The sequence below is a fragment of the Leopardus geoffroyi genome, chromosome C3 (genome assembly GCF_018350155.1).
Source record: "Leopardus geoffroyi isolate Oge1 chromosome C3, O.geoffroyi_Oge1_pat1.0, whole genome shotgun sequence".
In the NCBI taxonomy this organism is placed as follows: Eukaryota; Metazoa; Chordata; class Mammalia; order Carnivora; family Felidae; genus Leopardus; species Leopardus geoffroyi.
In genome coordinates, this window is record NC_059338.1 from 81,142,508 (window position 1) to 81,169,841 (window position 27,334).

The following is a 27,334-nucleotide window of genomic DNA, read 5'->3' on the forward strand; positions in this document are numbered from 1 at the left end:
GTGCCCATTTAGGTTAAAATTGCCGTTCAGCCCCCAGGTTGCTCTTGGATGCGCTGAGCACTTAGGCTTTGCATCCCTGACTCTTAACAAGGGCAGGTGTTCTGCTCACTGAGTTGGTGTCTTGGCTTCCTGAACCCAGGCTCAGTTACCAGGGAAGCCGCCTATACTCTGAGCCTCTAGGTGGAATGAAAATAAGAAGACTAGAAGTCAGGAAGTTTGAATCATGGTAGACTATTGAAAGTTAAGACTATAAAAGCGGAAGCAGGTCATGGGAGCAGACCGAAAATGAAGACTTTGGCCTTTAGGGAGGATGTCCAGAAATTTCAAGGTGAGCTTATTAGATGGGTCATCAACATGGTCACCAAAGCTCTCGGAATAAAGACAGAACTTGGGATGTTAAGTGAAGACTGAAGAAAACGGTTCTTACATTAAAGATCACGTTTCCCTGCTGGTCGCATGTTCTGTCTAAAATCTGCCTGTGGGCTTGGGCTCTTACTCATCGAGTTATTTAACAGGCACCCAGCATTCTAGATCCTGGAGATCCAGTAGTGAGGACACAGGCTTGGTCCCCGTCTTGCAGGAGCTTGCCTCTTACAGGGAATGCAGCCAATGAATTATAACATACCTGTGCTGCAAAGAAGTAGAGATCTATGAATAGGAGGTGAATAGAATTACTCAGGAGGATTGTAGAGGCCTCTAAAGATTCTGTTGGAGTGCTTAAAGGGCCCTAGATGCAAATGACCAGGAGAAGAGCTTTGCAGACAGAGAAAACAGCTAGTGCAAAGGCCCTGAAGTAGGAAAAGGTTTGGTGCGTTAGAAAAGGGTTAAAAAGGCCCTTGTCCTAGAACATAATGAGCAGGGAAGAAAGGGGTATGAGATGAAGTGAAAGGAGACAGGAGCTCAGCCCTGCAGGCCTGCTGATTTTGGATTTTATTCTAAAGGAAGTGATAAAAGGTTTTAAGCAGGGCAGTGACATGCTCTGACTTAGATTCTTAAGAGATCGGTTTGACTGCCTTGCGGAGAATGGATGATAGGAGCAGCAATGAACTTAATCAGACACACCGCGTCTTAGATTTATGAGAGGAAGCTTTCATGTTGCTGTAAAATGTATTGTGTGAGGTCAGTAGTAATTTTAACTTGGTTTTTATGACAAGCGATCGGCCAAGCTGCTGCGTCAGGAGCAAGCCCCCTCTCAAAGCCTGGAGTCTGTCCCTCATCGACTGTGAAATCCTCAGCGTTGTCCCGTCCATCCCTGTCACACCCACCCTGGCATCACAGTCCGACATTTTTTTCTGGTGCTCCTCTGAGCTTTCTAAAAGAATCCCCTGGAGAAGAGTACACATTTGCTGCTTCGTTGTAGAGATGTGTGGTTTCTACACCATAGACTGACTTGGGGCATCTGAAATTAATGCGGGCACTGTGGAGGTTGAAGACGTCGGTGGAATTTCTGCATTCCACACAACAAAACCACACGGATGTGCTTCCTTGTGCTTCCTTGTGGGTACAGATAAATACCCCCAGCATGGCTAGTGCTAGAAGTAGAGAGTCTGGGGTCAGGTACCACGTTGGGATCATCATTCATATTGTTTCCATTTAATGTCCATACCCACCTTACAGGATAAGTGTGATGTGCCTGCTTGACAAATGAGGAAATTGTGATTCGCAGAGATCGATTAATTCCCTAAAGGCCATGGAGCCAATAAATAACAGAGCTGGAATTAGAACCCAGTTATGTCTGACTCCAAAAGCCACATGTTTGCCATCCGGCCACACTGCCTCCCCTTTGTTGCTTGAAGGTCTATGCTGGGTTTCTACCTTCTACGTTGTTGCCAGATCAGTCAGCGAGTCTCCAAAGTTGTGTGCCTGTGTGTGTGTGTGTGTGTGTGTGTGTGTGTTCACCCTCTAAAGATGGGTCACCACTGATACTTAGAAATTTTCTGTGAGAGCTGCAGGGAATGACCAGATTTTCCTCCAGTTTGTCCCTACATACTAGGCAGTGTCTCGTCCCGAGTGTCCTGATGTGATCACTGCTTGCATGGAAGAGGCTAAGCTCGACAGTCTGTCATGTCCACCTAAGGACAAAATGACAGCCAAACATTTGACACTGTCCCACTTGGATCGGAGAATGTTGACCCCAAGGGACAAGAAAATGTGGAGGGAGGAGAGCTGGCTGGGCTCGAAGCAGGACAGAAAAACACATTTGGGTTGTTATGTCTTCATCAGTCCCAGATGGAGCTTTTCTTAGATGCTGCCCTTTGTGTCCATAGGGAGAAAAGGATTTTCCTGTGGTCGCCCTTCTGATCAAAACCCTCACGTTGACCTGAGGGTCACAGGTTCCTTGTGCTAAACTGCCGGTCAGTCTTGTTATCTTGGGGCAGATCTCTGCAGGACCCAAAATTTGTCCGAATGATGGTGGGAAGGGTCTGGAGGAAAACTCCAGAGAACTAAGTGGGAGCTCTGACTACTGCACTTAATATGTCAAGGCCTAAGGCAGCCCCTCTAACCTCCAAGCCCCAGTGCCCTCAAGGGCAGGTCTGCCTGGAACGTCCCTTCACTTTTTTTCAGCACTGACATTGGCCCTAGTTTCTCAGCCCCAGATGCATGCCGGGAATCTGTGGCTGTCCTGGTGAGTTATCTACACTTCAGAATTTCCCCCTGCAAAGCCCAGGAAATAAGAATTTACCAAGAAGCAACGGGGATACCCCACTATGTACAGTTACCCTAGTATAGGATGGCAGTTGAGCAGAATTACTATCTAGCGAACTGTCTTAAAACATCAATATCAAATTCAGAAACAAGTGAAAGCCAAAATAAATAAATAAATAAAAAGTTACTTGAGGTAGAATCTTGCCTAACTAGAGAATGAAGTCTGTTCTCGCAATTGAGTTTCGATTGCATGAAATAAACACCCAGACGTCATTGCAAACATCATCACCCTTTGCCTTCTTTCCGGGTCCTGCTTTCAACATGATCATTGTGTTCTGTTGAGTAACATTGATCCCTGGGGTTTGATGTCTTTCCTTCGGTTCTGCCCCCACAGGGCAGGGGCAAAGTGGCCGGTGCCTTTTTTGTGCATGCCAATGCCCACAAGAAGAGCTCTCCATTCAAGCTCATTTTACTTCTGTCATCCACTTGAACAAGTCAGTCCCCCCATTCATTTGTTCTCTCATTCAGTCATTCGTTACTCAGCTGTTTATTGAGCAAAGGCCATTTGCCAGGCACTGTGCTGGGGAGTAGAGGGGAGGGGGGGCGGGGAAGGATTAGAAAGGAAGTCCAAGCTGTCAAAGAGTTCCTGGTCCCTGGGATTACCACCAGGTCAACAGCTCAGTGTGAACTTACTGTCATAGCAGGACAGCATTAACAAAGGACAGGGGGCAGAGTAATTGGGGAAGACCTTCCCAAGGTTGTGGCTATGAAACTGAGACCCACAGACAAGCAGACGTAGGCCAAGGGTGAGGGAGCAAGACCCACGGAGGAGAGGGACGGCAAGGCCACCATCTCAGCCTGGGTTTCTACTGCTCAGAAGGAGCACTTGTTTCTTTCTCCCCACCCCGCCCCAGAGAACCCTGACCTGAAACTCCTCCTCCTAAACATGCCCGAAATCTTGGGCCTTGGTTTTGAAGAGAAAGAAGACGGTGTATTCTCAGACCTTACTGCTTCTGGGGTAGGCTGCTGAAAATCTAATCGTCCGTATTCAATCCTGTATGCAGGAAATCACAGGTGAATTTTTCTCCATCCGTAACTTATTTTTAACCATTTTGACATCAGATTAAGTTTTGATGTTCACTGGACGGGACAGCTGCAGGCTTTTTGGATAGAGAACACGGAGGGCTTGGTCCGTTTCCCCGCCAGTGCACCTGCGCTCTTCTGGTAACAGGGCTTTTTCCCACAACACATCTCCCCAGGCAGCCCTTAGCCCTGACTTGGAAGACAGCCGCTGAGTTCAGCCCGGGAGAGTCATTAAAGGGGTCTGGTTTTTCACTCTGTTCAGACAGGCAAGTGGATTTGAAGCCTTCAGGGAGCGTTGAGTGGATTAAGTAGGCAATTTGGTCCATTAACTTTGACTAATCACGCTTCTTTTCCATGAAGTTCCAGGGCTAGAGTGAGGTGAGAGAGAGAAAGGCAGAGGTGAGCCTGCGGCTCACGTGGAATTGGAAGCCTGGAAATGCACGTTAGTTGTCTAGTACACAACACACAGCCCGGGCTTCCCCACTGGCCGATAACTGGCTGAAGCTTTTCTAAACAAACTGGCTGGATTCGTCTTTCACCAACGATTGACTCACTTGGGGAGTCACAGAATCGTAGCCTGAGGAGCTGGAACCCATGAATGCATAGGATTTCATTTTACGTTATGTTATGTTAGTTTATTATTATTTTTTTAATTTTATTTGGTGGGGGAAGCACAGAGGGAGAGGGAAAGAGAGGATCCCAAGCAGGCTCCACACTCAGCATGGAGGCCATTGTGAGGCTCGATGCCACCACTGTGAGATCATGAGCCTAAATCAAGAGTCAGACGCTTAACTGACTGTGCCATCTGAGTGCCCCTGCATCGTATTTTCAATATGAGAAATTTAATGCATGATATTTTAAATATGTGAAGGTTGGTAGGAAGAGAAAGCAAAAATATGGATTTTTTTCTCTCCTAGCTGCTTTATATCCTTGAACTGGGATTTACGTTTTATTAATCTCTGGGCTAATTGGGACAATGACTCGGTTAAGGCTCTTCGTTGTAAAATTTCGTTGAGCTACGTCAAGATTTTTTCATCTTTTTTGCCACCGAGGATACTTAGGATTATTTTGGCCCAGTGCAAGGCCTGCATGTGAAGGGTTTTCTTTCCACACAAAACTGCATTGGGTGTGAATGAATGTGTATTCCTGCTTTTTAAAATGGTTGGGCATATGTGCCATAACCCACCATTACTGCTTCTCGGCACAAGGCAACAAGGGTTACCACGTTAAGGTGATTTAATTCCAGCCCAGAGCAGACACTGGACATTTCTTTTGGCCTCATCTCAGCTATTTATGCATGTATTTATTTTCACTTCCCTCAGGGTCAAAAAGGTATTACCCTGATACTTGCTTGGGCATCGATGGAACTTTCTGGAAGCTTTTCGCACATCTCAGGGTCTCCCAACTGCTGTTATGAATTCCACGTTAGGAACCTCCCAGTTCAGTTATGCCTTTCCTACTCTATGACTTTTTTTTACTACCTTTAGGCTCCCAAGGGATCTCCCACCATGACGTGGGAAGGGCTTTGTATATGTCATGGGTGGTGGCATCCACTCAGGACTCTGTGTCTTGGACTGATGAGCTCAGAAACAAACACTGGGGATAATAACAGCCCAGGAAAGCGAAATGAATGAGACAATTCCAGCAGAAAAACGTGTGGTAGAAAAGTTAAGAGAAAGTAGAGGACACAAAGTCCCAAAGACAGAACGTGACCTAAGTAGGTTCTTTGCTGGGTTCTGTCCTGTCGTAACTGGTAAAAGTAAGAGGCTGGGTTCTCAAAGGTCAGTATGCCTAGCCCCACTGGAACCAAATGAATGAAAACATCAATAACTAAATTTAATTAACAAATTGTAGAGTAGGAATCTGGAAAAAAAAAAAAAACTCAGACTGATAGACTTAAAACACCAAACGTGAGTAATCTATCAACAACTCACCTTTATGATCCTTATTTCCTATTCCTACCTGAAAAGGGTTACTTCATAACCTTAGAAAAAATAAACATTTAGGTAATTTTCATATTTTAATTCTCTTCAAATGTCCAAGAACACACACACACACACACACACACACACACACAGTCCACACACAAACGTGCTCCCTTCCCCCCCACACACACACTTTCATTTTCCCCGTGGTAATTGACCTTTCTGAAAAGCCTACATCTTTGATGTTCACACACACACACACACACACACACACACACACACACAATACTGAGTAACTTAGGTCCTGATATGTTTGTTGATTCATTTCCTGAGCTGGAAGTATCCATATTGCTAGCCCAGAGGTCATTTGGTCAGTGGGTATTTGGTTACCTGTCCAACCACAGCCTCGATGACATTTTGGTCCAGTCATTGTAGGGCTAGAAGTACTTTGATCCAAACCATTAATGTGTCAGAGTCTTTCTCCCCAACTCATGAGTCATGTCCCAAACAGGAATCCTGTCTCCCTCGCTGGGCTCACCCCCTCCCCGTCCCTCATCCCAGCTCAACCCTGAGAGGAGGTCATTGCTGGGGTTTGTGTATGTATTCCACACATTAGTATGGATGGGTATTTTAAAAGCTAAAACTTCAATTGGCAGCTTGCCTCCAATCATGTGGCTTCAAAGTGGCCAAATGCTGTGGACGTGCCAAATGCTGTCTCAGCCAGTTCTGCAGAAGTGTGACGACTCCTTTTGATTAAGAGTGGCCCATGTGTGTAAATGACTCAAGCACAATGACATTCTCATACTGAGATTAGCATCTTTCTGAGAAACTCAAAGGATAATATCAGAGAAAGAAATCCGGAATTAGATTAATAGAGCTGAACAGAGCCAGACAAGATTCTCAGACAGGACAGACTAGGTATCAGACACCACTTGTCCTCGATCAACCTGGCTCTGCGGTCTTGAACCAGAGCTTGGGGACAAAATCTGGGATGCTGGTGATTCCCGCCGAGTCCCCTGGTCCTGGGCGCTCTGCCCCATCGCCTGGATTTGTGGTTAGCCTGGAAGTTCAGCCACAGCTGACCGTTTGCCCAAACCTCACCCAAAGAGAACCAAACAAGTGTATGTTCAAGACCATGAGCCTCCAGTAGGATGAACTGAGGCAAGGAGCAAAGCATTAAATGTCAGGCAAAACACACTGGGAAGAGAGCTCAGCAAGTGTGGGAACTAAACCCCCAAATGAAGAAAGTGTCTTCATGATCCAGCTTATCAATATTAGCTGAAAAGTCAAGAGCAAGGCTGTGGGCTTCAGATAAGTAGCAAACTCTAGAAAACACTTACTGTGGCATCTACGAGAACTAGGGGTACCTCCCACGTCATTGTCTTATTCTCTTAATCACAAACAGATGGAAATTTCCAGACACAGAGTGACCAAGACCAATGGGAGAATTCCACGCAACTTTTGTTCCTTATCAACGTTTATTTATTTTGGGGACAGAGAGAGACAGAGCATGAACGGGGGAGGGGCAGAGAGAGTGAGACACAGGATCGGAAACAGGCTCCAGGCTCCGAGCCATCAGCCCAGAGCCTGACGCGGGGCTCGAACTCACGGACCGCGAGATCGTGACCTGGCTGAAGTCGGACGCTTAACCGACTGCGCCACCCAGGCACCCCGTTCCTTATCAAATGTAACATCCAGACGATATTTGCAAACTTTCAGTTCTGCCTAAAGCTGGGAACCAATGATTGTCCCTGTAGCCTGGGCCCCAGACTCACCTCGTGTGCTCGATTGAAGTTTGGGAACCAGGTTACAGACGGTTGCTGGAATCCCACACAGGCCGGCTGGAAACATCTGGACTGTTTTTTCAGCAGAGTTCTGCCCCTTGTTATTTCATTTCTTGGAGCAGAAGCTACGAGCTTACGAAAATAACTTCAACCTCTTCCCACGGCGATAACCACGGAGACCTCTCCTGCAGTAAGGTCTCATTGACCATTCCTTGGCTGTGTGCGGGAAATAGATGACAGTCACATAACTATACAAAACATAAAAGAAAAGTAAGTGATATCCCTAAGTAAGACGCTGTCAGGCCTGTAATCTGAATGTGATTCTTCCTTTTCTGTCAGTACAGACGGGAGAAGTTGTGGCAAATCCTGACTGGCGTCCCTTGCTTATGGAGAGTGGTCCTGCTCCCTAGGGCCTCTGTTCCTATAAGAAGGAAGAAGTGTTAGGGAGTAGGTTCTGGGAAGCCCCAACACTCAGAGCCTTCTCACCAGGAAAACACAATGTACCACATCTAAGAAGATCTCTGCTCCGCCTCCCCAGTTTTGAGGAAGGGGTATGGAGGAAAAGGGGGATTATGTCTCTTTCAGACACAACCAACTGAGACCCTGAATGCAAATCGTCATGCATTAGGTCACCTCAAAGCTTTCCTAAGAAGTGAGATTTCTTCAAAAGAACAACCACCACAAAAACAACAAAAGGCTTTTCTTTTTTAAACAGGTAGGAACTTTCTCTTCTGGGGGTTGGATTGGGGTTTTACTAAACACAAGAAGAAAGAGCTTTCATGTGTGCAGCTGGGGGCTCTTATTGGAGCTTAGGGTTCCCGCAATTTCTTCCCACGTTTGTGTAGTTGTAGGATGCAGGAAGGGGGGTAGGAACCGGAAGGGAAAACCTCTGTCTTTTCCACAACCCGGACCACGCAGGCGGCAGGTTTGAAAGAGAGCTACGAAGGCCTCCAAGGCAGGCACAGGGAAATGCTGCCATTGAGGCAGTGGAGGGGCAAAGCAGAAGTTAGCTGAGCAAGCCATGGCCCTACCTGCTTCTGCGTGCAGGCTCCAGCCAGAGCCTGGAAGAAGCAGGGTCTTGGGAAAAGAGAAAGCATCTCAGCACAAAGAGGCAGGGGCCCCAGACCCCCCGCAGTTGACATTTTCTCTGGGTCTTTCCCAGATCGGCAACAAGCTGGCCCATCTCGTGTGTCCCCGATGACAACCGCCTGTGGCTAAATCTCAAGACTGCCCCGTCCACCTCCCAGAGGTGCTGAAAGAGGAAGCCCTTTCAGTGATGACCTCAACCTTGTGCTGTCTTGTGGCAAGCACTTAAGCTGACGTTAATCCAGGCGCGGGTCCTTCTCATCTGTGACCTCTGGTCCCTTAGTGGCCAGTACTGGGAGATAGTAAAGGCAGGGACATTCTCTGGATTCCAGAACCTTGACAAGCATTGTGGGGCTGACTTTCAAGGCTCTTGCTCTTGGCTGGAATTATATTCAGTTGTGTAATGCCTCTTATCTCCTACTGATCGAATGGTAGAAAAATAAACTACTTTTTATTTAGTAAATACAGTTCAGTAAATTGAATCTTTCCAAATCGGAGTCAACTGGAGAGAGGTGAAAAATAAAGGGACTTTTGATAGCAAGAGTTTGGAAACAACGCCCTTTTTAGTGTTCTGTATAGTTTGTCATTTTATCCACTCATTCGTGTGTGCACTCCACACATACGTATTAAGAACCTACCAAATATGTCAGATGCTCCGGATTGAGTTATGGCTAAAACACAGTGCCTAACCCTCAAGGGGACCAGAGCCTAGAGGAACAGACAGGCACCCAAGTAGGCAACTGCAATGCATCATAGTAACTGCTGTGCTGAGGGTAAGTGCAGGCTCAAGTCGGCTTTGTTGAGAAGGTGATACCTGACTGGCTTTTAACGTAGTGGTAGGACACGCAACTTAGATGCTCCATGTTCAGATACGTAAAATATAATGGGCCGAGTCATCGTTCAGTAGGTCATATTGTGGCAGGTGTCTAGGCTCCAGTACAAGGTCAGATGGTCAAAAGTCATCTGCGTTGGGCTGATGCTGAACACTAGAAGGTGGCCACATGGAAGGAGGTTAATAGGATCTTACTCAGAGATCAGAGACACACCCATGGGTAGAAGTTATGAACAAAAGCAGAGAAAAACTTTAGGCCAACGTTTCCCAGATGGTATTTCATAGAACATGTGGAGGTGGTCTGAGCAGAGTTTTAAAATCTCATTTCTACAGAACTTATCAGAGCCTTTATTTCAGTCATGTGGACTGTGAGCCTCCAATAGGAGGATGTAAGAATTGTTCATTCAACAAACTTGTGCTGAGTGGCCACTCAGTGCCTAGCACTGATAGGAGCCCTCGGGGCAAAGAAATTAACAAAAGAGGCAGAGAGCTCCCTCTCTCATGGAGATTGGTGGGGAGAGATGGCAGTAAACAGTAATAGATCCGCATTTCCTAACCTGATTGGTCCAGAACCATTTTGTGTAGACGTGTCCCTTCATTCTTACGTTCTTTGGGACAACTTTCTCAGGGAGGAGTTAACTAGGAGAGCCGGTGATGACCTCCCCAGATACCAGCACTGCAACTAGTTCAGCCGATTTTACAGCGTCTACAGGGTGTTCTGTCATTGCAATACGTGAGCCATAAGAGCTAACACGTTTCCGATTCGACAAAACTGGATGCTTCTGGAGAGAACGCCATTAGCCTGAGATCTTCTTGGGAAGAATTGCTTTGCTGACACAACCTGATTAAGGAATACCAGAGTTCAAGGTCCTTCATGAAGTGACAGGACTCCAGGAAGAATGGGTTTTTGCTGTGTATGTAGATAAAAGATGATTCCCAAAGAAAAGTCATGGGGCCAAAAACCAGATGACGAGTTTAAGAGGATTTATGACCTGCCCCACCCCCGTTCAAACGCAGTTTACCAAAAAATTCCCGGAGCCTCCGATACTGATTTTTCACCAGAGCTCCCGGATTCTCAGGCAGACCCTACATTCAGAAACGTGGGCTCAGAAGGGCCTCTGGTTCTCATCCGAGCTTTTGATCTGTCTGTCCTAAGTGCCTATGAGTAAGGAAATAATTGAACTGCTTCAGGAGGGTGTGGATCTCGGTGAGGATAAATCTCAGGGCTGCAGTGCCTTTTTGTGAAGAGACTCAGACACGAGAGGCCGGCTCAGCAGCAACCTTTGGTGTTTCCCAACACTGTTGCTCCAGTATGAGCCCCCAGATATCTGGAAACACCAGCTAAGGTCAATAAGTTAATATACACACTTGCTGTTGTATATAAGCATAACGTGTATTTCAGTTATACACTGAAACATATATTCAGATACATGTACTCAATTGTGTTTGTGCGTATGTATATATATAATATAACATTAATAATGTAACATAATATGATATATATATATATACATACACAAACAATTGAGTACACATATCTATATAATATAGAGATTACATATATAATAATCTAATATTCTCAGGGCATTTCCCATTTCCTCTCATTTCATCCCTTTGTTTTTCCTGTTCCTAGCCAACTGCTTAAGTTATTTACATAAAAGAACAATCTTTTTTTTTTTTTTTTAATTTTTTTTTTCAACGTTTATTTATTTTTGGGACAGAGAGAGACAGAGCATGAACGGGGGAGGGGCAGAGAGAGAGGGAGACACAGAATCGGAAACAGGCTCCAGGCTCTGAGCCATCAGCCCAGAGCCTGACGTGGGGCTCGAACTCACGGACTGTGAGATCGTGACCTGGCTGAAGTCGGATGCTTAACCGACTGCGCCACCCAGGCGCCCCCATAAAAGAACAATCTTGACATTTTAGAGATCACTTTAAATTGGAGTCCTATTTGAAAACTGACACTACTTTTTAACATGATCTTAGTCTGGCTCTCATTGCTCCCGCCCATCTCGAAAAGAGAGAGGCATTGGTGGTATGGTGGTGAGGATAGCTGCCTTCCATCTCAAAAAGAGAGAAAGCCATAGTCTGTTAAAAACAACGGATTCCATTATGACTCTGAATCTGCAAATGAGACCTGTTATACATTTCTCCAATCCTCCTTACAAATGAATCCCTCTGGGGGTATCAGCATATGGATTCTTGGTGTTGGCATCCTTAGCCCACTGAAAGTGAGCACTGGGTCAAATCTTAGTGGTTGTCCCTAATGGAGGAGAAAGGGTACCACAGCTAATCTCATGCCATAGTCGTCCCCAAAGCCACCCATGCTTTGCGGTGATGGAAGGCGGGGGGTAAGTGAAAGCAGTTTCCCTCCCTCATTCCAAGTTGCTTGACTTCTTGAGTTGATGCTGGTCTCCCCTTGAGCGTGTACAACCTGACGGTGTGAGTTGGGTACAGAGGGATTGCTGGTCAAACAGCAGGTGTAATGGTCGTATGTCATTGACAAAGCAAATGATCAGAAAAGGACCCCCTGGACATTGACTCCTGCAATAAAACCCAAGGGCTGTAATTGCAAAGGATAAAAAGAACTGCCTGGACAAGAAAAGACAAGAAAGGAATTCTCAATACTTTGTCAATGACCTGTTGGTACAAGGGCTCCTTCCTAACTGTTAACTATAACCTGGTAACAATGAGGGGGGAAAAAAGAGAGGTGCTTCCAGACTTCTCTTTTATTTGAAGGAGCCACACAGCCAATAGAATTGGGGAGGGGGAGGGGGTTAGGAATCTCTGAAAGATTCTCTGCCTTAGAGAAGTGGCCAATGGTGCAGGCAGCCAGGAAGCAACATGCATTGCTGGTTTTTTGAACGTCTGCTTACACACCAGAGTCAGTCTCTCCTGACATTTTCGCCGGTTCCCATCAACATAAGAAAAATGAGGGCAAAGCGGAGACTTACCCCTTCAAATAAACGCATGCGATGTAAAGGACTCTCCTTTGTTTCAAGAGTGCATCATTCTTATTGGGGGAAATGCCCTTTATGTTTTCAAAGCGGTGCTCACATCAACTGTCCTCATGGCAGTTGTGGCTGCTGCTGTTAATTATAAAAATCGGTCCCCAAAATATTTTTGGAAACTCCTCTGTGAAATCCAGAGGTTCAGGAGCCATTGAAGGCACAAGGAACTGGTAGAGTAGGTAGGATCAATTTAGTTCAAAGAAGGAGCACTGTGAGAAAATTAAAATGGCAGGGAGAGAAACAAATACCTAGCTGTGAATGTATCGAGTGAATATTTAGCCGGTGGCACGTCCGGCTGTTAGGTCCCGGCCGCAAGCACCTGCCGGGCGAGCATCTTGGCATCTCTAAGCCAAGTGTATGGGTCAAGCCAAGTGTATGCCCGGACAAGGGCAGTTTGAGCGTCATCCCCCCACCCCCACCCCTGCCCCCTGCCAAGAGAGAGACTTAAATTCCGTCATTTTCCAAACTGTGGAAAGAGTTTGTGCCCGAGAAACGAACCGGGGGATGCTCAGTGTGGCCGACAGTACAGTCTCCTTTGCCTCCTGAGATGCTGTTGTAACAGAATTTAATCCCAGGGGCTCCAGCCCTCTGGCGCTGCATGGATCCTGCTGTCCAATTTTCTGGAACATTGGTCCCTGCTTCCTTGTCTCCGCTCCAGCCCTCCTCCTCCCCTCTCATCCTGCCATACCTCCCCCTAACGTCTATCTTTTTCTCTGCGGTAGCCTCCTTGGTATTCAGAGCTGAAATTAACTGCTTCAGTGCCCTGAGAGCATTTGGTATTCAGAGCTGAAATCAACCGGCTCCGTGCCCTGAGACCATCACTTTACTCACTTATGTTGGCACATGCTCTCCCACCCTTCAGCCTGGGGCTGGAGAAGGGGGTTCAGTACATTCTACCGGTGATGAAGGCCTACTACGGAATTCTTTAGAGACCTTGAATGTAGGTTACATTGACTACCTCCGTGAAGGTTAAAATGAAGAGTCTAACAGGACCACAGGAAGATTCCTTATGGAATGGGCTAGACGTTCTCCGTGAGCTCAAAGCTCCTGACTCTGGCTCTAGAGTCAGAGGATCTGACCCAGCTGTAGATGAGCTGATGGCTCCTGAGCACACATCTGTGAGGCTCGGGGATACCTGAAGGGTTCAGGCAAGAGGGCTCTGGGTGCTCTGTCGGTACCCACAGGCTGCCATCCGAAGGCTCCGTCCTCCGATCCCAGTCTAGCCCGGGGGCCAAGCTGGGAGGCTGGCAGAGAAAAGCAGATGCGGTGAGTGTCTACAGAGGCAGGGAGTCTTCACTTCCTGGCTCCGCAAACGCACCGCATCCTGTACCTCTCCTGGGGGAAACCTCCTGGAGGAAGAGCTGGGCACCCCCTCAGCTCAAACTCCCACTTCTTTGTCAGAGTAGTTGTCTTAAATTGGAGCTGCGAACAGGCATCGCATTCGGCTCGATCCAGCCGGTGGGTCTCGTCACCTGCCCTGAAACACCGGGAGACAGAGGCCTCCCTGCCACACCCGGTGGATCTTCAGAAGCCGATGCTGTTCCTGCCTCCATGTAGCCACACCCCGTGACCAACCAGGATGGTCGCGCCTTTCCCTACCTCATGCTGTTTATCCCTGGGAAATGGTGAGAGGTTCCAGCTGCTTGCATTTTTTTTGCCTAAAGGGAATTAAGCCCATACACCCGTATGAAGATATAGATATATGATGGGCTATGGCGGGGGGCGGGGGGGAATGTACCTGCCAAGTGTAAAAATCTAACAACCTTCGTCGAGTTTAAGGAGCCCATCCCGGCACGTTTGGCTGTCTGGCCACAAAGAATGCCAAAAACAAAAATGCAAGCCCTGGGTCTCCCTGTCTCTCCACCACCATCAAAGGAAAGACCACATGAAAGTGTGGACTCTGCTCGGTGGGAGATGAGCCTTTCCGTGGGCTTTTCAGCTATTTCACTTTCTGTGATTCCTGTCGGTGCTCTTTCTCTCATACCAGGGATGTGCCTGGTTAAAGAAAGGGTCTTGATTTAACATCTCCAAGCCAACACCTCTTTAAATACCTGAACCAAAGGAATGCAGTGCACCGACCCAGAGGAAAGGCAAGTGTCCCTTTTGAGGTGATATTTCGCCGGGTTGTGTTTCTCTGAAGCAAATGCTAACTGACGAACCTCTGTAGGTTTCACCGAATACAACTGCATGGAGCGCTGTTACTGTGTTTGCAATGCAACCTGATCTAAAAACATTGCATTTCTTCTTAATCCAACGGGGACTAGCAGGTTTATTGTGTTTGCATGTGCTTTCCCCCTAGACTCTGGCTGCCCTAACAAGAAATTCAATAAATCTACTTCCAAACCATCTTGCACAAGCTTTGCATGTCCAGTCTGGGCCTGAGGAAATTAACAAGAGAATAGAACATACCATCGACTTGCGGAGTGGCGATAAATTGAGAAGAGAGCATATCAAGCCATTCTCACTGATGTTTAAAGACTCCAGCCTGGAGCACAAGGTAGAGGGGGGCTCCACAGTGGCTCTTTTTTCCGAAGTAAATTGTCGTAAATGTTGACGGGACCAGAGAGAGAGCCCGGGGGCTGCGGTGTTGGTTGGTGTCTTTGTTGTTTGTTTGTTTAGTCTGGTTTGGTGCTGTCTTTTCTTTTTCTCTTTGCAAATCATGAGTAGACTGAAGGCCGTGAACGGAGAGGCTGGTTAGATACAGGGGGCCCCAGCTTTGTTCTCTAAGGGGAAGATCATGAAAAGAACAAAGGAGTTCCCTCCACTGTGAGATGTTTAACCAGGAAGTGACAGTAACACCCGCTTGCTTTTGCTTTTAGGAGAATTCGTGTCAGTCGTAGCTCTCTGTCACGCAAGGTAGGAGGACACCCAATGACTTGACACCAGCATTGGTGATAAAGACCACCTTTCTTAGATTACAGACCCCTCTTCTCCCATTTTCCCAGTTGTCTCCTGGCTCAGAGCGCTCCTGATGTAGGCACAGTGGAAAGAAGATGGGTGGTGGGTGCAGATTCTCCCTCTGTCACTTCCTTGCCTTGTGCCCTTCTAAGCCTGAGTTCCTCAATGGGTGGTGAGCATAATGGATGTGCCTCCCTCATAATAGGCTATTATGAGAGGCTCCAGGCAATGCCTTGATTAAGTCAAGTGTTCAAAAATGGCAGCCATCACCCTATTGAAGATGACGTTTTCCCAGGCCTCTCTCCTGCTCTCGCTCTAAACTATAAAAGATGGTGAGGAGGCAGGCACTGCCCCTGTTTAACTGGGCTGCTCCTCTGTGCTGATGGAAGCTGACAGACCTTCCTTGACTGAGCACAGGAGGCGCTTGGCCTCTGCAGGAGCCTCAGGCAAAAACAGCAGGGAATTTGCAAGCAAATTTCAGGAGTTGGATCCGATATTCTGCAAAGCTTCAGCGAGCAATTTGTTGTTACTTTGCTCAGCTCCCTCGGACACTCTGCTTTCCTCGATTTGGAGAATTCACACTTCTGTGCGCATGTACCGTTCCCAATGAGTGTCTTTGATAACTACCTGAAAGGTTGCAAACTCCAAAATTAATGTCTTCGCCTCTGGTTCATAATTTGAAATGCATTGAGTCTGTGTACTAACAAAACAGATAGAGAAGAACCATTTTGCCTCACTCAACGCCCCCCCCCCCTCCAAGTAGCAGGTAGACATTTCTTATTTGTAATATAATTAAGGGCTTAAGGTCCAAATTAAATGCATTTTCTTTCTCGGTTGCTATATTGAAGGAAAACGAGGTAGTCTAGCAAAGAATCTTCTCAATTAGCCTGGGTAAAATACCTGTGTCCAGAGCTATACAAAACCCTTTTGTTCGTTCTTGCTAAAGATGTACTTGCGTCGCTAATGACCTGACTCCTACAGATGGTAGATCATTTTTAATGCATTGTATTCAGTGGTGTCTCTATCTTCTCTGCAGGGACCCGGTATTGGAGCAGGAATGGACCTGGGGGTGGGGGGAGGCGGTGGGGAGAGTACAATGTGTCTGTGGTTGATTTCTGGGTCCAGGAGAAGCTCTTCTAGGAAAAGCAAAAGGTAGTTCCCTGAACAGACACGGGGGATTTGCCCACTGACTGTCCAGCCTTGCACCTTCCAGTGTGGGCTCTGCATGTCGCATCGGTTGGTTCCCCGCGGTGAGGACAGTAGGGCGCGTCAGGAAAGGTTCGTTCCCCTTCTGTCACAGAGACACTCCTCTTTGACTCTTGCTTTGAGACTGTCTCTCCAGGGGCTGCATCACTGTCGAGCAGAGGATATATAACAAGTAGGAATCATTGATTTCATTGATCCCATCGATGGTATTGGTATTTACCAAATACCAGGCACTATTCTAAGCTTTTAGAATGAACGCACTGACAATGACAATGTGATGTAAATGCTATTATGAAACTCATTTTATGCTTGATGAAATGGAAACAGGGGGAAATGACTAGGTAGCTTGCCCAGACGCCACCTGTCCGTAGAGGGGCTTCTATCTGAGCCCTCCGGTGCCCCCGGAGGGCACTGGCTGAGCCCCCCAGCCGGTGCCTGGTCTATACAGCACACTGTCTATCCTGGGAGTCCCGGGGCTCGTTCTCTCCCAGTTCCTCATATAAAGACAACAATGCTGTGCTAACTTCATTCTCTCCTCTTTGAACTGTGGATGGAGTGGAAGGCAGGGAGCAGGGGTTCGGGAGAGAGAGTAAGTAGGAAAGAGTCCCAGAACCTTAGCAAAATTAACACAGTGCCTTCAAGTCCACAAGATTCCAAAATTGGAGACCAGCATCAGTGTGCCTCTACCGTGTGCCTGGTGTTTATGTATATCAGTTTATTGCGTCCTCAGAGAAACATTACTGTCCTGCTTACAAAAGAGAAAACTGAGCCTCCTAGAGGTCAAGGAGAGGTCCTAGATCTCAAAATCTGGCTGCCACATTTTATTGACTCGAAGGTACCATCAACTATGAGATGCCCCATTTTCTATGCGCCATCAAGAAGGAAACATCACCCGGTAGGAGGAGTCTAAAAGGAACTCCTCCCAATAAGCTGGGCTTACCCTCGAGGTAAAGATGGACCAAAAAAAAATCCCACCCGGCAGATAAGGAGAGTAAGGAAACCCACAGGTTTATCTCCTGATATTGGCGAGGCAAAAAAGGAGCTCTCCAAGAGGTTAAACTCCAAAACGAAATCTACATAGCTTTGCCACCTGATTTCACGCAATGAATGTGGCCTTTAAGAAGCTTCAGGCAGAGAATTGAATGTACAGAAGTCCCGGGTTGATATTGCCCCCTGCTGATCAGCAGAAGCAGTCAAAGACCTCTCTGGAAGAACTCCGTTGAGAATAAGTTGCCTTCTGGTTCCGGAGCTGTTAAAAGGTGGGGGGAAAAATAGCACATCTTAGGATTGTTGAAATATATACAGTCTTTGTGACCCCAAAGACTTCTTTCCTCCCACTGCCCCACCTTGCTTCTTAGGAGCAAGTTTGAGCCATAAAGGCATGTTTTCCAAAAGGAAGACAGGAAACGGAAACAACGATTTTACCGTCGGAACTTTTGTGGGGAAGGAAAGGCTTCATTCTATTCGAACAATAAGAAGACCTGCAAACAAGGGAACGCCATCCCCTCCCTGCCTTTATAGTGAACTAGAGAACATAAAATCTCCCTTGAAATGTCATTCACACATTTCCCGGTCTCATTTGTTTATAAAAATTGGCCCATCCACCAACAGTGTTCTGTGAGCTGGGGCTTTTACATACCGCGTGGTGTTGCATAAATGCTTGCTGAATGAACGAAGATGCAGATTCAGGAGAAGTTTAGAGTAGACTGTCTTGACTCCCGTAGTTGGTCTCGGGATATTTTTTTTTTTTCAACGTTTATTTATTTTTGGGACAGAGAGAGACAGAGCATGAACGGGGGAGGGGCAGAGAGAGAGGGAGACACAGAATCGGAAACAGGCTCCAGGCTCCGAGCCATCAGCCCAGAGCCCGACGCGGGGCTCGAACTCACAGACCGCGAGATCGTGACCTGAGCCGAAGTCGGACGCTCAACCGACTGCGCCACCCAGGCGCCCCAGTCTCGGGATATTTTTTAGAACCGTAAGAGCCAAAAGACATGAGTCAGTGTTGATGTGACTCTTTGCAGCGAAGCTTCAGGAGAGAAGACTGGGAAGTTCTGATCACTCCCTACCATGTCATTTCACGATGGTACAAACACACACACACACACACACACACACACACACAGGAGTCTTTTGTGTTAAGCTTGAAAAAAGCATGCTCATGACTCATGTGGCTTCGCCAAGATTGGGCAACCCATTTTTCCTTCTCTCTGGCCCTCAGTTTCCTCATCTGTGAAGAGAGAGTTGGACAGCCCATGGTACCTTTCAGCAATCGATGCGATGAGCCTCTGAATTCCCTCTGACCATGGTGACCATATGTCCTGGTTTGCCTGAGACATTTATTTTCTCAGTGTGATTATTGGGAGCACCTCTCTTCACTTTCAAAACTTACCAACGTGGAGGACAAAAAACGTGAGCCAGGGCTTGGGCCCCAGCCCGGTTAGAATCAGTGGTTCTTAGCGTCTCTAGTTCCCAGAATCCCCACGAAGACTTTCTGAGCAGACTTCTGGGTGGGGCTGGGAGGCACAGACCAAGCATCAAAGGTCTTCCCAAATTTCACAGACGAATCCTCTGCCCTTCTTTAGTCTCAAGCTCACTATTTCCTGAGACAGCTGACAGATCTCAGGGGCAAACAGAAACAAGAATTATGGTAAAGGGGTGTAGAAACACAACACGTTTGTCCAATACTACTGACCATAGTGGATTTTTTCTTTTCTTATATATGATCCTTTTTCTTATAAAAAAAAAAAAAAAACAATGAATGTATTTTCACTAAGAAAAGTGTGTGCCAAGCATAGAAGACAAAGAAGAAAATGGCATCTCATGTGATCTTACGGTCCAGGATAACCGCTGTAAAGACTTGGGCACAGTCATGCTATGCTTCCATGACCGTGATCCTCTGTATTTATCCACGAGCTATTTTATTTCACAATGGGGTTGTTTTGTAAATAACAATGGGTGACGTGCTGTTAGGTGTTCTTTGCTTGAGCTGTTCCCCATACTATTAAATGTGCAGTTACGAATTTTTGTACGAATGTTTGTAACTGCACATTACTTCCTTGCCTGTTTTAAGCATCTTTGGCTCTTCTCTCAGTTTTTCACTATTATAAATTATAAACCGCATTGCAGTGACCACTGCCTTAGTTAAATCATGCACCCATGCTTAATTCATTCCTTGGGATAGAATCCCAAAAATGGCTGCTAGGGGATCTGCATTTAAAAATACTTGATGTACATTCCAAAATCGCTCTCAAAATTGTGTCTCTACTTTTAAACTGCCACCTTGATAAGAAATAGCACCTCCCGTCACTTTTAATGTTTTAGTCATTCTTGAGGTTGAAATTGTGTCTATGTGTGTTTTTATGGTTTTTGTCTGTTTCTTCTTTTGTGACTTGCACATTTGCCTTGTCATTTTTCATTGTGGTGCTCACCTCGGTCTTGCTGACTTGTGAGTGTTCTTTATATAATGAAAAACTTAACCCCAGAACATTTACAAGAAGGTGATATTTATCAGCCTCTGGTCCTCATTTCTCTTCTAGGACAAGGCTCTTTATTTACTATTTATGAAGCTTAGGATGGAGAAGGCAATTAATTACAATTACGTATGGATGTTGCCAGGCCAAATAAACTGGCCTAATATTTTTAGTGCCTGAAGAGCTCAGTAGCATAAGGACACTTACCTGGAGTGACTTCATTAAGCTTAGTGTTCAAAAACAATATCACCACCTCAGAATGAGTCAACTTCCTCGTCTCAAATAAAGGTTAGGCTATGTTTAATATATAGTTCAAAATTTGTTTATGAGAAGTTATGCTTTTGGTGTGGGCGTTTTGGGAGTCTAAGTATTAAAATCAAACCATATCAACAATGACTAAATTTCCTTTTCTTCAATGCTGGCATCTTTTTGCTAAATTCCAAAACCTTTTTCTTTGAGAAAAGACCTCCTTATGTGATTGTGAAACTTTCAAGTGATAAAAAGTCTCCTTGTCCTAGGCTGATATTTTTCCACCTAGAAGATCATCTGGGGTTCTTTTGAAAATACAAATACCCACCCATTACTCTGTCCCCAAGATTCTGATTTTTCAGGGGGAGTTACATTTAGGGAAACACTCTCCCAGGATTCCTTTGTCCCAAGTTGGTGGCCACCTTTCTCTGTCCTTGGCTGTATGTTAGGACTTGGGGTTGGGTTGTCCCTTGCCTTACACCCTCAGAGATCAAGGCATATCAGAAGGTTCTAGATCCACACTGGATGCCAGTGTGGCCTCAGGCAGGCCTAGAGGGAATGTCTCTGTAGAACTCACAGTGTTCTAGGAGCTCAGACTCTGGAGGCAAGCAGACCTGAGTTCAAATCCCACTTTGGAAATAGAAGCAGGTGGAAAGGAGGGTTGATGAATTTCCTGGTCATTAGCGGATGTTGACAAGTTGAGAACTTTCCATCTCTTGGGTGGACTTTTGTAAGCTACATTTTATCTCACAAGTGTCTGGTCTTTGTTAAACGCCAGAGGAAGAACTTACTCTTGATAACCGGATAGACATGCTTGAACCCACTTCCTACCAGTTACTGACTGGGTGACGCAGGACAAGGTGATCTCACTGAGATGATGGCGGTCGTAATATCTGCCCCTCATTGGGTTGTTGTGAATATAAGATGACATAAGACTCATAGAATAGATGGTGGAGTAAATGCCAGAGTTATTTTGTTCCCTTCCTTTGTGATTAATCCTTTGCTGATCCAAATCAGGATGAGGCTAAAATAAATAAATAAATCTCACATTTTTAGAGCTTCCTTAAAGAAACTAGTTCATTAAAAATGGTGGGAGGTGACCATCTCACTGTGTCTTGTGTACCAGGGGCACAGCCTTCATAAATTCGTAGTCACAAAGGCACATAAAGGTGCGCACAAACTGAGGGCACACAGACAGCCCGTTGAGGGAGCCCCGCATTGCCTCTCAGTCACTGGAGCACACGCATGGCCCCCTTGGCCCCCTGGGATGTATTTAACTAGGTAAGGGTGATTCAGGTGTCTTTTCGCTAAGTGATTTGATCACTCCAAATTCTCTATTACAACCGTCTTCCAAGTAAGATGAGAAAGATCAGCTCTTTAAGAGCGTTTGGTGTCCCAAAGGCCATGCCTTTCTTCCCCCAAAACCAAACCAGTGAAGGACTGTATATTTCACACACGGGTCTCTTTCTGCCATTGCAAGGACTGTCCTTCTGTCCATGCTTGTGACTCCCTGGGAAGTCCGTCAGGCGCAGCTCAGAGCATGTGCTGTGTGCTGCCTGCTTCAGACACGGACCGAGATGGAAAGACACGGCCTCCACTGCCTTCCAGCTGTGACCCCGGCTCGTGACCCCAGGCAAGTCCCTGAGCTTCCCATCCTAGAAATGGGCACGGTAGTGACCACCTCACAAGCTTGCTGTGCAGATGAAATGCAGATAGTACTTCTTAAGCGTCTCGAGGCGACAGTGTTGCGAGGAAGCTGGCATTTGCTGATCACTTTCTTATCGGGCCCCACCGTAAGCATCTTATATTTGTGACCTCACTTGATTTTTCCAACAGTCCTTTCATGTAGGGATTCATTTCGCTGTTTGATAGAGGAGGGAGGCTCAGAGATTTGGGATAACTTTCTCAGGGCTCAAACATGTAGAGGACAGCAGAACGGGGATTCAAATCTAGCTTTTTCCAAAACTCGGACTTTTTCTACCACACTGCACAAGATCTTCTTGCTTTCAGGGTGCTTCTTTTCATATAGTTTGGAATGTGTTGAGGATGGGGCTGGTGGGATGCGTGGGAGGGATTATTTGCATGCACACATGCATACATGTACACACGCATGCACAAACAGGTACACACATACCCATGCACAAACACATAGCCGTGCCTGCGGCAAATACCTTGGAGGCAGAAACAAAACAATCTAAATTAAACCATGATCATTTCTCTCATTCTCTGTTTGCCTCCCCTACATACACACCCATGCACAGACAACATACGCATACATATATGTACATGCTCATGCACATATATGTGCACATTCATGCATGTACATGCACACGAATACATGCACACACAGGTACATGCATAGATGTGTACACATGCATACCTGTGCACACACCCCCATGCACATACACAGGTGTACATGCATACATATCCATGCACAAGCACAGGCACGTACATGTGCATGCATGTACACACCCATACACATGCACAGGCGTGTACACGCGCATACATGTGCAACCCATGCACAGGCATGTACAAACACACACGTGGCTACATGTGTGCGCATACATGTACACACAAGGCACTCATGCATGCATGCACACACATGCACAAACAGGTACGCACACCTGTGTACATGCACAAACACATACACATGAATGCACGTACACACACATGCACAGACAGGCACACACACACACACATGCACAAATGTGTACACATGCATATATGCACACACACACACGTACACACGCGCGCACACACGATCCACCACGTGTTCCTGGAAGCACCCAGATAAAACAAGGGCACCCCCATCATTCGCGCTGCCCACACACATGTGAAAATGGAAGAAGCCAATAAGCAGGCACATGAGACAGCTCCATCCATCTCAGGGCAGTGGACGTAGGAAGGTCGAGCCCTGGAATTGCCCCTGAGCTGTGTATCCGAAAAGAAGGCTGGGTGGGTGTGAGCAGTCAAGAAATGAACCGTGTGAGCCGATGGCTTGAGAGAGCAGGCAAAAGCAGAGAAGAGCCACCTCAAAGACCAAAGGCGTTGTTAGACAAAACTATGGGCGAGCTTCCTTTTCCACTCGCAAGTCAGCGATCAGAGCTCGCCCACTTTTCCAGTAGTAGGAATACCTGTCACGGATAGTACTTGCAACGAACCGAATTTTGCCCTGCGTACTTTCAATACGTTCATTTAATGCTACTTTTTTTTTGCTGTCCGCGGCTACATGAAAGCAAGCATTTGTCACACAAGAGAAACTTTAGATAAGCCTTTGTCTGAGTACCATTGGTTCTTATCTATGTTCAGAAGTTCTCCCCGTTTTATCTTTTATTAAGAGATCAAAGTTAAGTGGGGGCTTCCAAGAGTTGCAGAAAAACGCATCACAACCCTGGACATTTCTTTTTCCTCCTTCCCACCCACTCCTGTTGAAGTTACAATGACTAGAATGCCGTCATTAAGGAGGAATTGTGGCAGAGGCTAGGCGAATGAAGGAATTTTCTAATAGATTAGGAGGTTGGACTCTGGAAGTAGGTAGTGACAAAATGCATTTTTTTTGGAGACACTCAGAATGTGTCGGACCACTCCGTTTCTTACTTTTTAAATATGATTTATGGTCACATTGGCTAACGTACAGTGTATATAGTGTGCTCTTGCTTTGGAGGATAGACTCCCATGATTCATCACTTAACGTACGACACCCAGTGCTCCTTCCGACAAGTGCTCTCCTAAATGCCCTGGAGATGCAGAGAGGTAGGACTACGGAGCGTGAACCAAATGGTCTCAGGTGTTCTCTCTTATTTTTCTGAATCGGATACGTCCCGATCATTTCAATGACCTTATTTTTTAAGTCATTTTTTTAAAATAACTATTCTGTTACAGTATCAGGTTACTCTTGGCTTTTTACTGCTCTTGTGAGGCCCAGAATGGTAAGAATATTTAGGCCACCTCCTTCAGGCGGGAAGAACAGGTTTCAAAGATTTCAAGGAGGCTGAGGAAGAAAATCCATCCCTCATTCAAACAGTAGCTTTGTGAGACTCCCTTTATATTCATGATATTGTCCTATAAAATTACTGCTATTTCTAACACCCTCCAGGCGGTCAAATGATATCGAGGGTCATTTCACTTGTATCTTTTCATCAGACCAATTAGGTAGCTTGCGGCCCACAAAGCCAATATTTTCAGAGTCAGACGTACCCATTCCATCTATGGAAGTGCAGTGTAGAATGGTAGAATTAGGATGATTTCAGCCCAGAGGACATTGGTCAAGTTCTTAGAGCAATCTTAATTCTTCATATGTAGACATCACCAGCACGTCTAAACAGGGGCTTCTAGGCAGGGAACACAGGAGTAGTTACCACTCCCTGGAGCTTATCATGGCTTGGGGAACTGGGCCAGTCAGGAAAGAACCAGTCTCTCCTCTCAAGGATGGGACGTTTGAGAGAGGGTGGGCTAGAAGATTTGGGCTGGAAGCTTTTGTAAAGTCCTGCTTGGGATTTTCCCATGTCAGTCAACCTCCCTACCAAGGAAGACCAGAACATAGTAGCCTAATCCATGAAGGAAATTGTGTCACTAAGGGTCTTCTGTCATGCCTGGGGTAGTGTCCTCCCAGGCCTCATTCTAAGCTGTCCGTTTAGATATGTGTTAGCCTGATTCCTTGTGAGGTTATTAAAGATGAAGAAGTCTATCTTTGTTCAAAGGTCAGGTTACTTGGGAAGAAGTCTGATAGTGAGACGTTCTTCAGACGCACTGGTTACTCATAGAATTGCTTTCAGTGATGATTTAGTTAGACACTACACACCCAAGATAGAGAAGGCTGTCGATTTCAAAATATGAACTTAGTGAAAATTAGTCCCTCCCTCTTTTATTGCAATTATGTCTTTTACCCACATGATCAATTAAGGGTGCTCTAGCCATCGTCACACTACACAATACATGAGTTTAACAATAGAAGTTAAATTCCTCCATTCACTCGTGCGAAACGAGCAGATTGCCCCGGTTGAGACTCTTCTTTACTTTAGCAAACATGCTAGAAAATGATGTTGTTTCCAATTAGATTTATCCAATGATGGAATTAGGCTCTCAAGTGAGGGGTTGATTTCCCCCATCACTGGAAATCTTCAGGCAGGAGTCCATGGCTCATTTCTGAGAGGTTTCACTGAGTGAAACTGACATTAGTAAGCATTGGACCAAAGTGACAAATACAGTCCACTCCGCCTGAAAAATTGCGTAATCTCACATACACAACTGGATAAAAAGACAGTGTGGTTGTAGTTCGGACAATTAACTAGGTCATGGCTTCAGTTAGAAGTATTCTTTACATCTTTTAAGGATGCAAGTATTTAGTCAGTACCCTTTAGCTCACTCAGAGCCCAAGTAGAAAATCTAAGAGAAAAGGATTGCTTCTGTCCCACACATACCGAAAGTTTTTCAGGCCTATATCGGGCACAAAAACAACATGGGAAGCCCCGTGCCTCCCCTCTGAAAGGTAGCTTCCCTGGTCGCACCTTTCTGGATGAAGAATCTAGAATGGGTTTTTCCTTGTGTGATCAAACTTGGTTTCCAGGCTCCCTTGTGATAGATCGAGGAACCCTTAGATCCTCATGGCTCTGATTTCATTCCTGAAGATGCCTTTCAAGAGAATGCAGGGCCCACATCCCCGACGTGAACGAAGTGGAACGCACGTCCTTCCTGCCCCACCTCCCTGGAAGAGGTGCCAAGTCTCAACTTGATCAAACAAGTAGGAAACTTCTATTTTTCAAACAACGTTTTCATTACTTGTCTGGTTCCTCTCATGGTTACACTTAAAGTCCACCATGTCTTTTAGTTTCTTCTATTTGTTCACCCATGCAGACCTTAAGAAAAGGGCCCTTAACTTTGTATTGCTTTGGGCTGAGGACTCATTCATCAGTCATGGAAATTCAGCAGTGCCCATGTATTAAACTAATTCATAGGGTGTCTCGAAGGTCTATCTTTTTTTTTTAAGTTTGTTTCATTATTTTGAGAGAGAGAGAGAGAGAGAGTATGCAAGAGGAGCAGAGAGAGAGGAAGAGAGAGAATCCCAAGCAGGCTCCATGCTGTCATCATGGAATCCAGTGCGGGGATGGATCTCATGACCATGAACGAATTTCGACCTAAGCCGAAATTGAGTCAGTTAGCCGAAAGTGACCAAGCCACCCAGGTGCCCCTCTAAGGTTTATCCTTAGTCCAGATCATGCTTTTCCCTCATTCTAACCATGGCTAACGTAGACTCAAATTTTCAAGACATTCCCTTTCTTTGTATCATGAACCACATTCCTGAAATAGAGCAAGACACGCTATCATGTACCCTACGACGATGGCCCTGCCTTCAAAACATCAAGGTAGCAGCAGATCGTGCAGCCAATGAGACGTGGCATTCTGGGCTCAAACTCTGGATTCTCTACCGAAAATCTGTAAAGTCCTGGTTGAGTTATTCCATTATTTTAATCCTCAGTTTCATTTTCTGCAAAATGGGGATATGATAAACGGTATCTTCCTCAAAGTGCTGTTGTGATAACCAGAAGAGATCATCCACATAAAGTACATAGCGTGGTGCCTACCTTGCACCAGGCATTAGTTATTATTCTTCAAATATGTTGCAAGATCTTGACCATTTCCTGAGAGTCTTACAGATTAAAAACAAAAAGTAATCCAAGTTCTAATCTAAGGCTTCAAAGAAAACATTTGTAATTTGTTCCAAGTGGCATGCACTCTTAATTGGTACTAATTCCAACAGTTGGATCAGGTGCTGGCTTCAGGCATTTTCTGCTCTCAGACAGTGGTCTAATGGAGCGAACCTTCCTTTGAGAGCCAAGAGATGTGGCTTTTTGTCTGAACTTTGCTACCAATCCCCCCAACTGACCTTGACAAACCCTTTCTCTTTATCTGATTCTCAATTTCTATATACATTCTCTTGCAGATGAATTTATATATACAATCTCTTGCAGATCAAGGGCTCAGTGAATTATAAAGGCCCAGTGGTCATTCCCAAGGACTCCTTTCCTAAAGGTCCCTGGGGAAGTGGAGAATTCCGCACACTGTTAGATCTTTTGGGAGGAAGGGGAAGGAGTAAGGGCAGGATTTTTAACTAAGACAAAAAAAATGAGATTACTATTCCCTT

General features: G+C 45.9%; 1 protein-coding gene across 3 annotated transcripts in view; it reads left to right on the plus strand.

The window, feature by feature from the left end:
* The window catches only part of ADCY8 (adenylate cyclase 8), a 224,807-nt gene that overhangs the window by 125,117 nt on the left and 72,356 nt on the right, over nt 1-27,334 (plus strand). For 2 of the 3 annotated variants that reach the window (XM_045453661.1, XM_045453662.1), the window contains exon 8: nt 14,667-14,864. The exons of the other annotated variant lie outside the window; for it this stretch is intronic. In XM_045453661.1, coding sequence (XP_045309617.1) covers nt 14,667-14,864 — 198 coding nt within the window. The remainder of the gene's footprint in view (nt 1-14,666; nt 14,865-27,334) is intronic. 3 annotated transcript variants of the gene reach the window in all.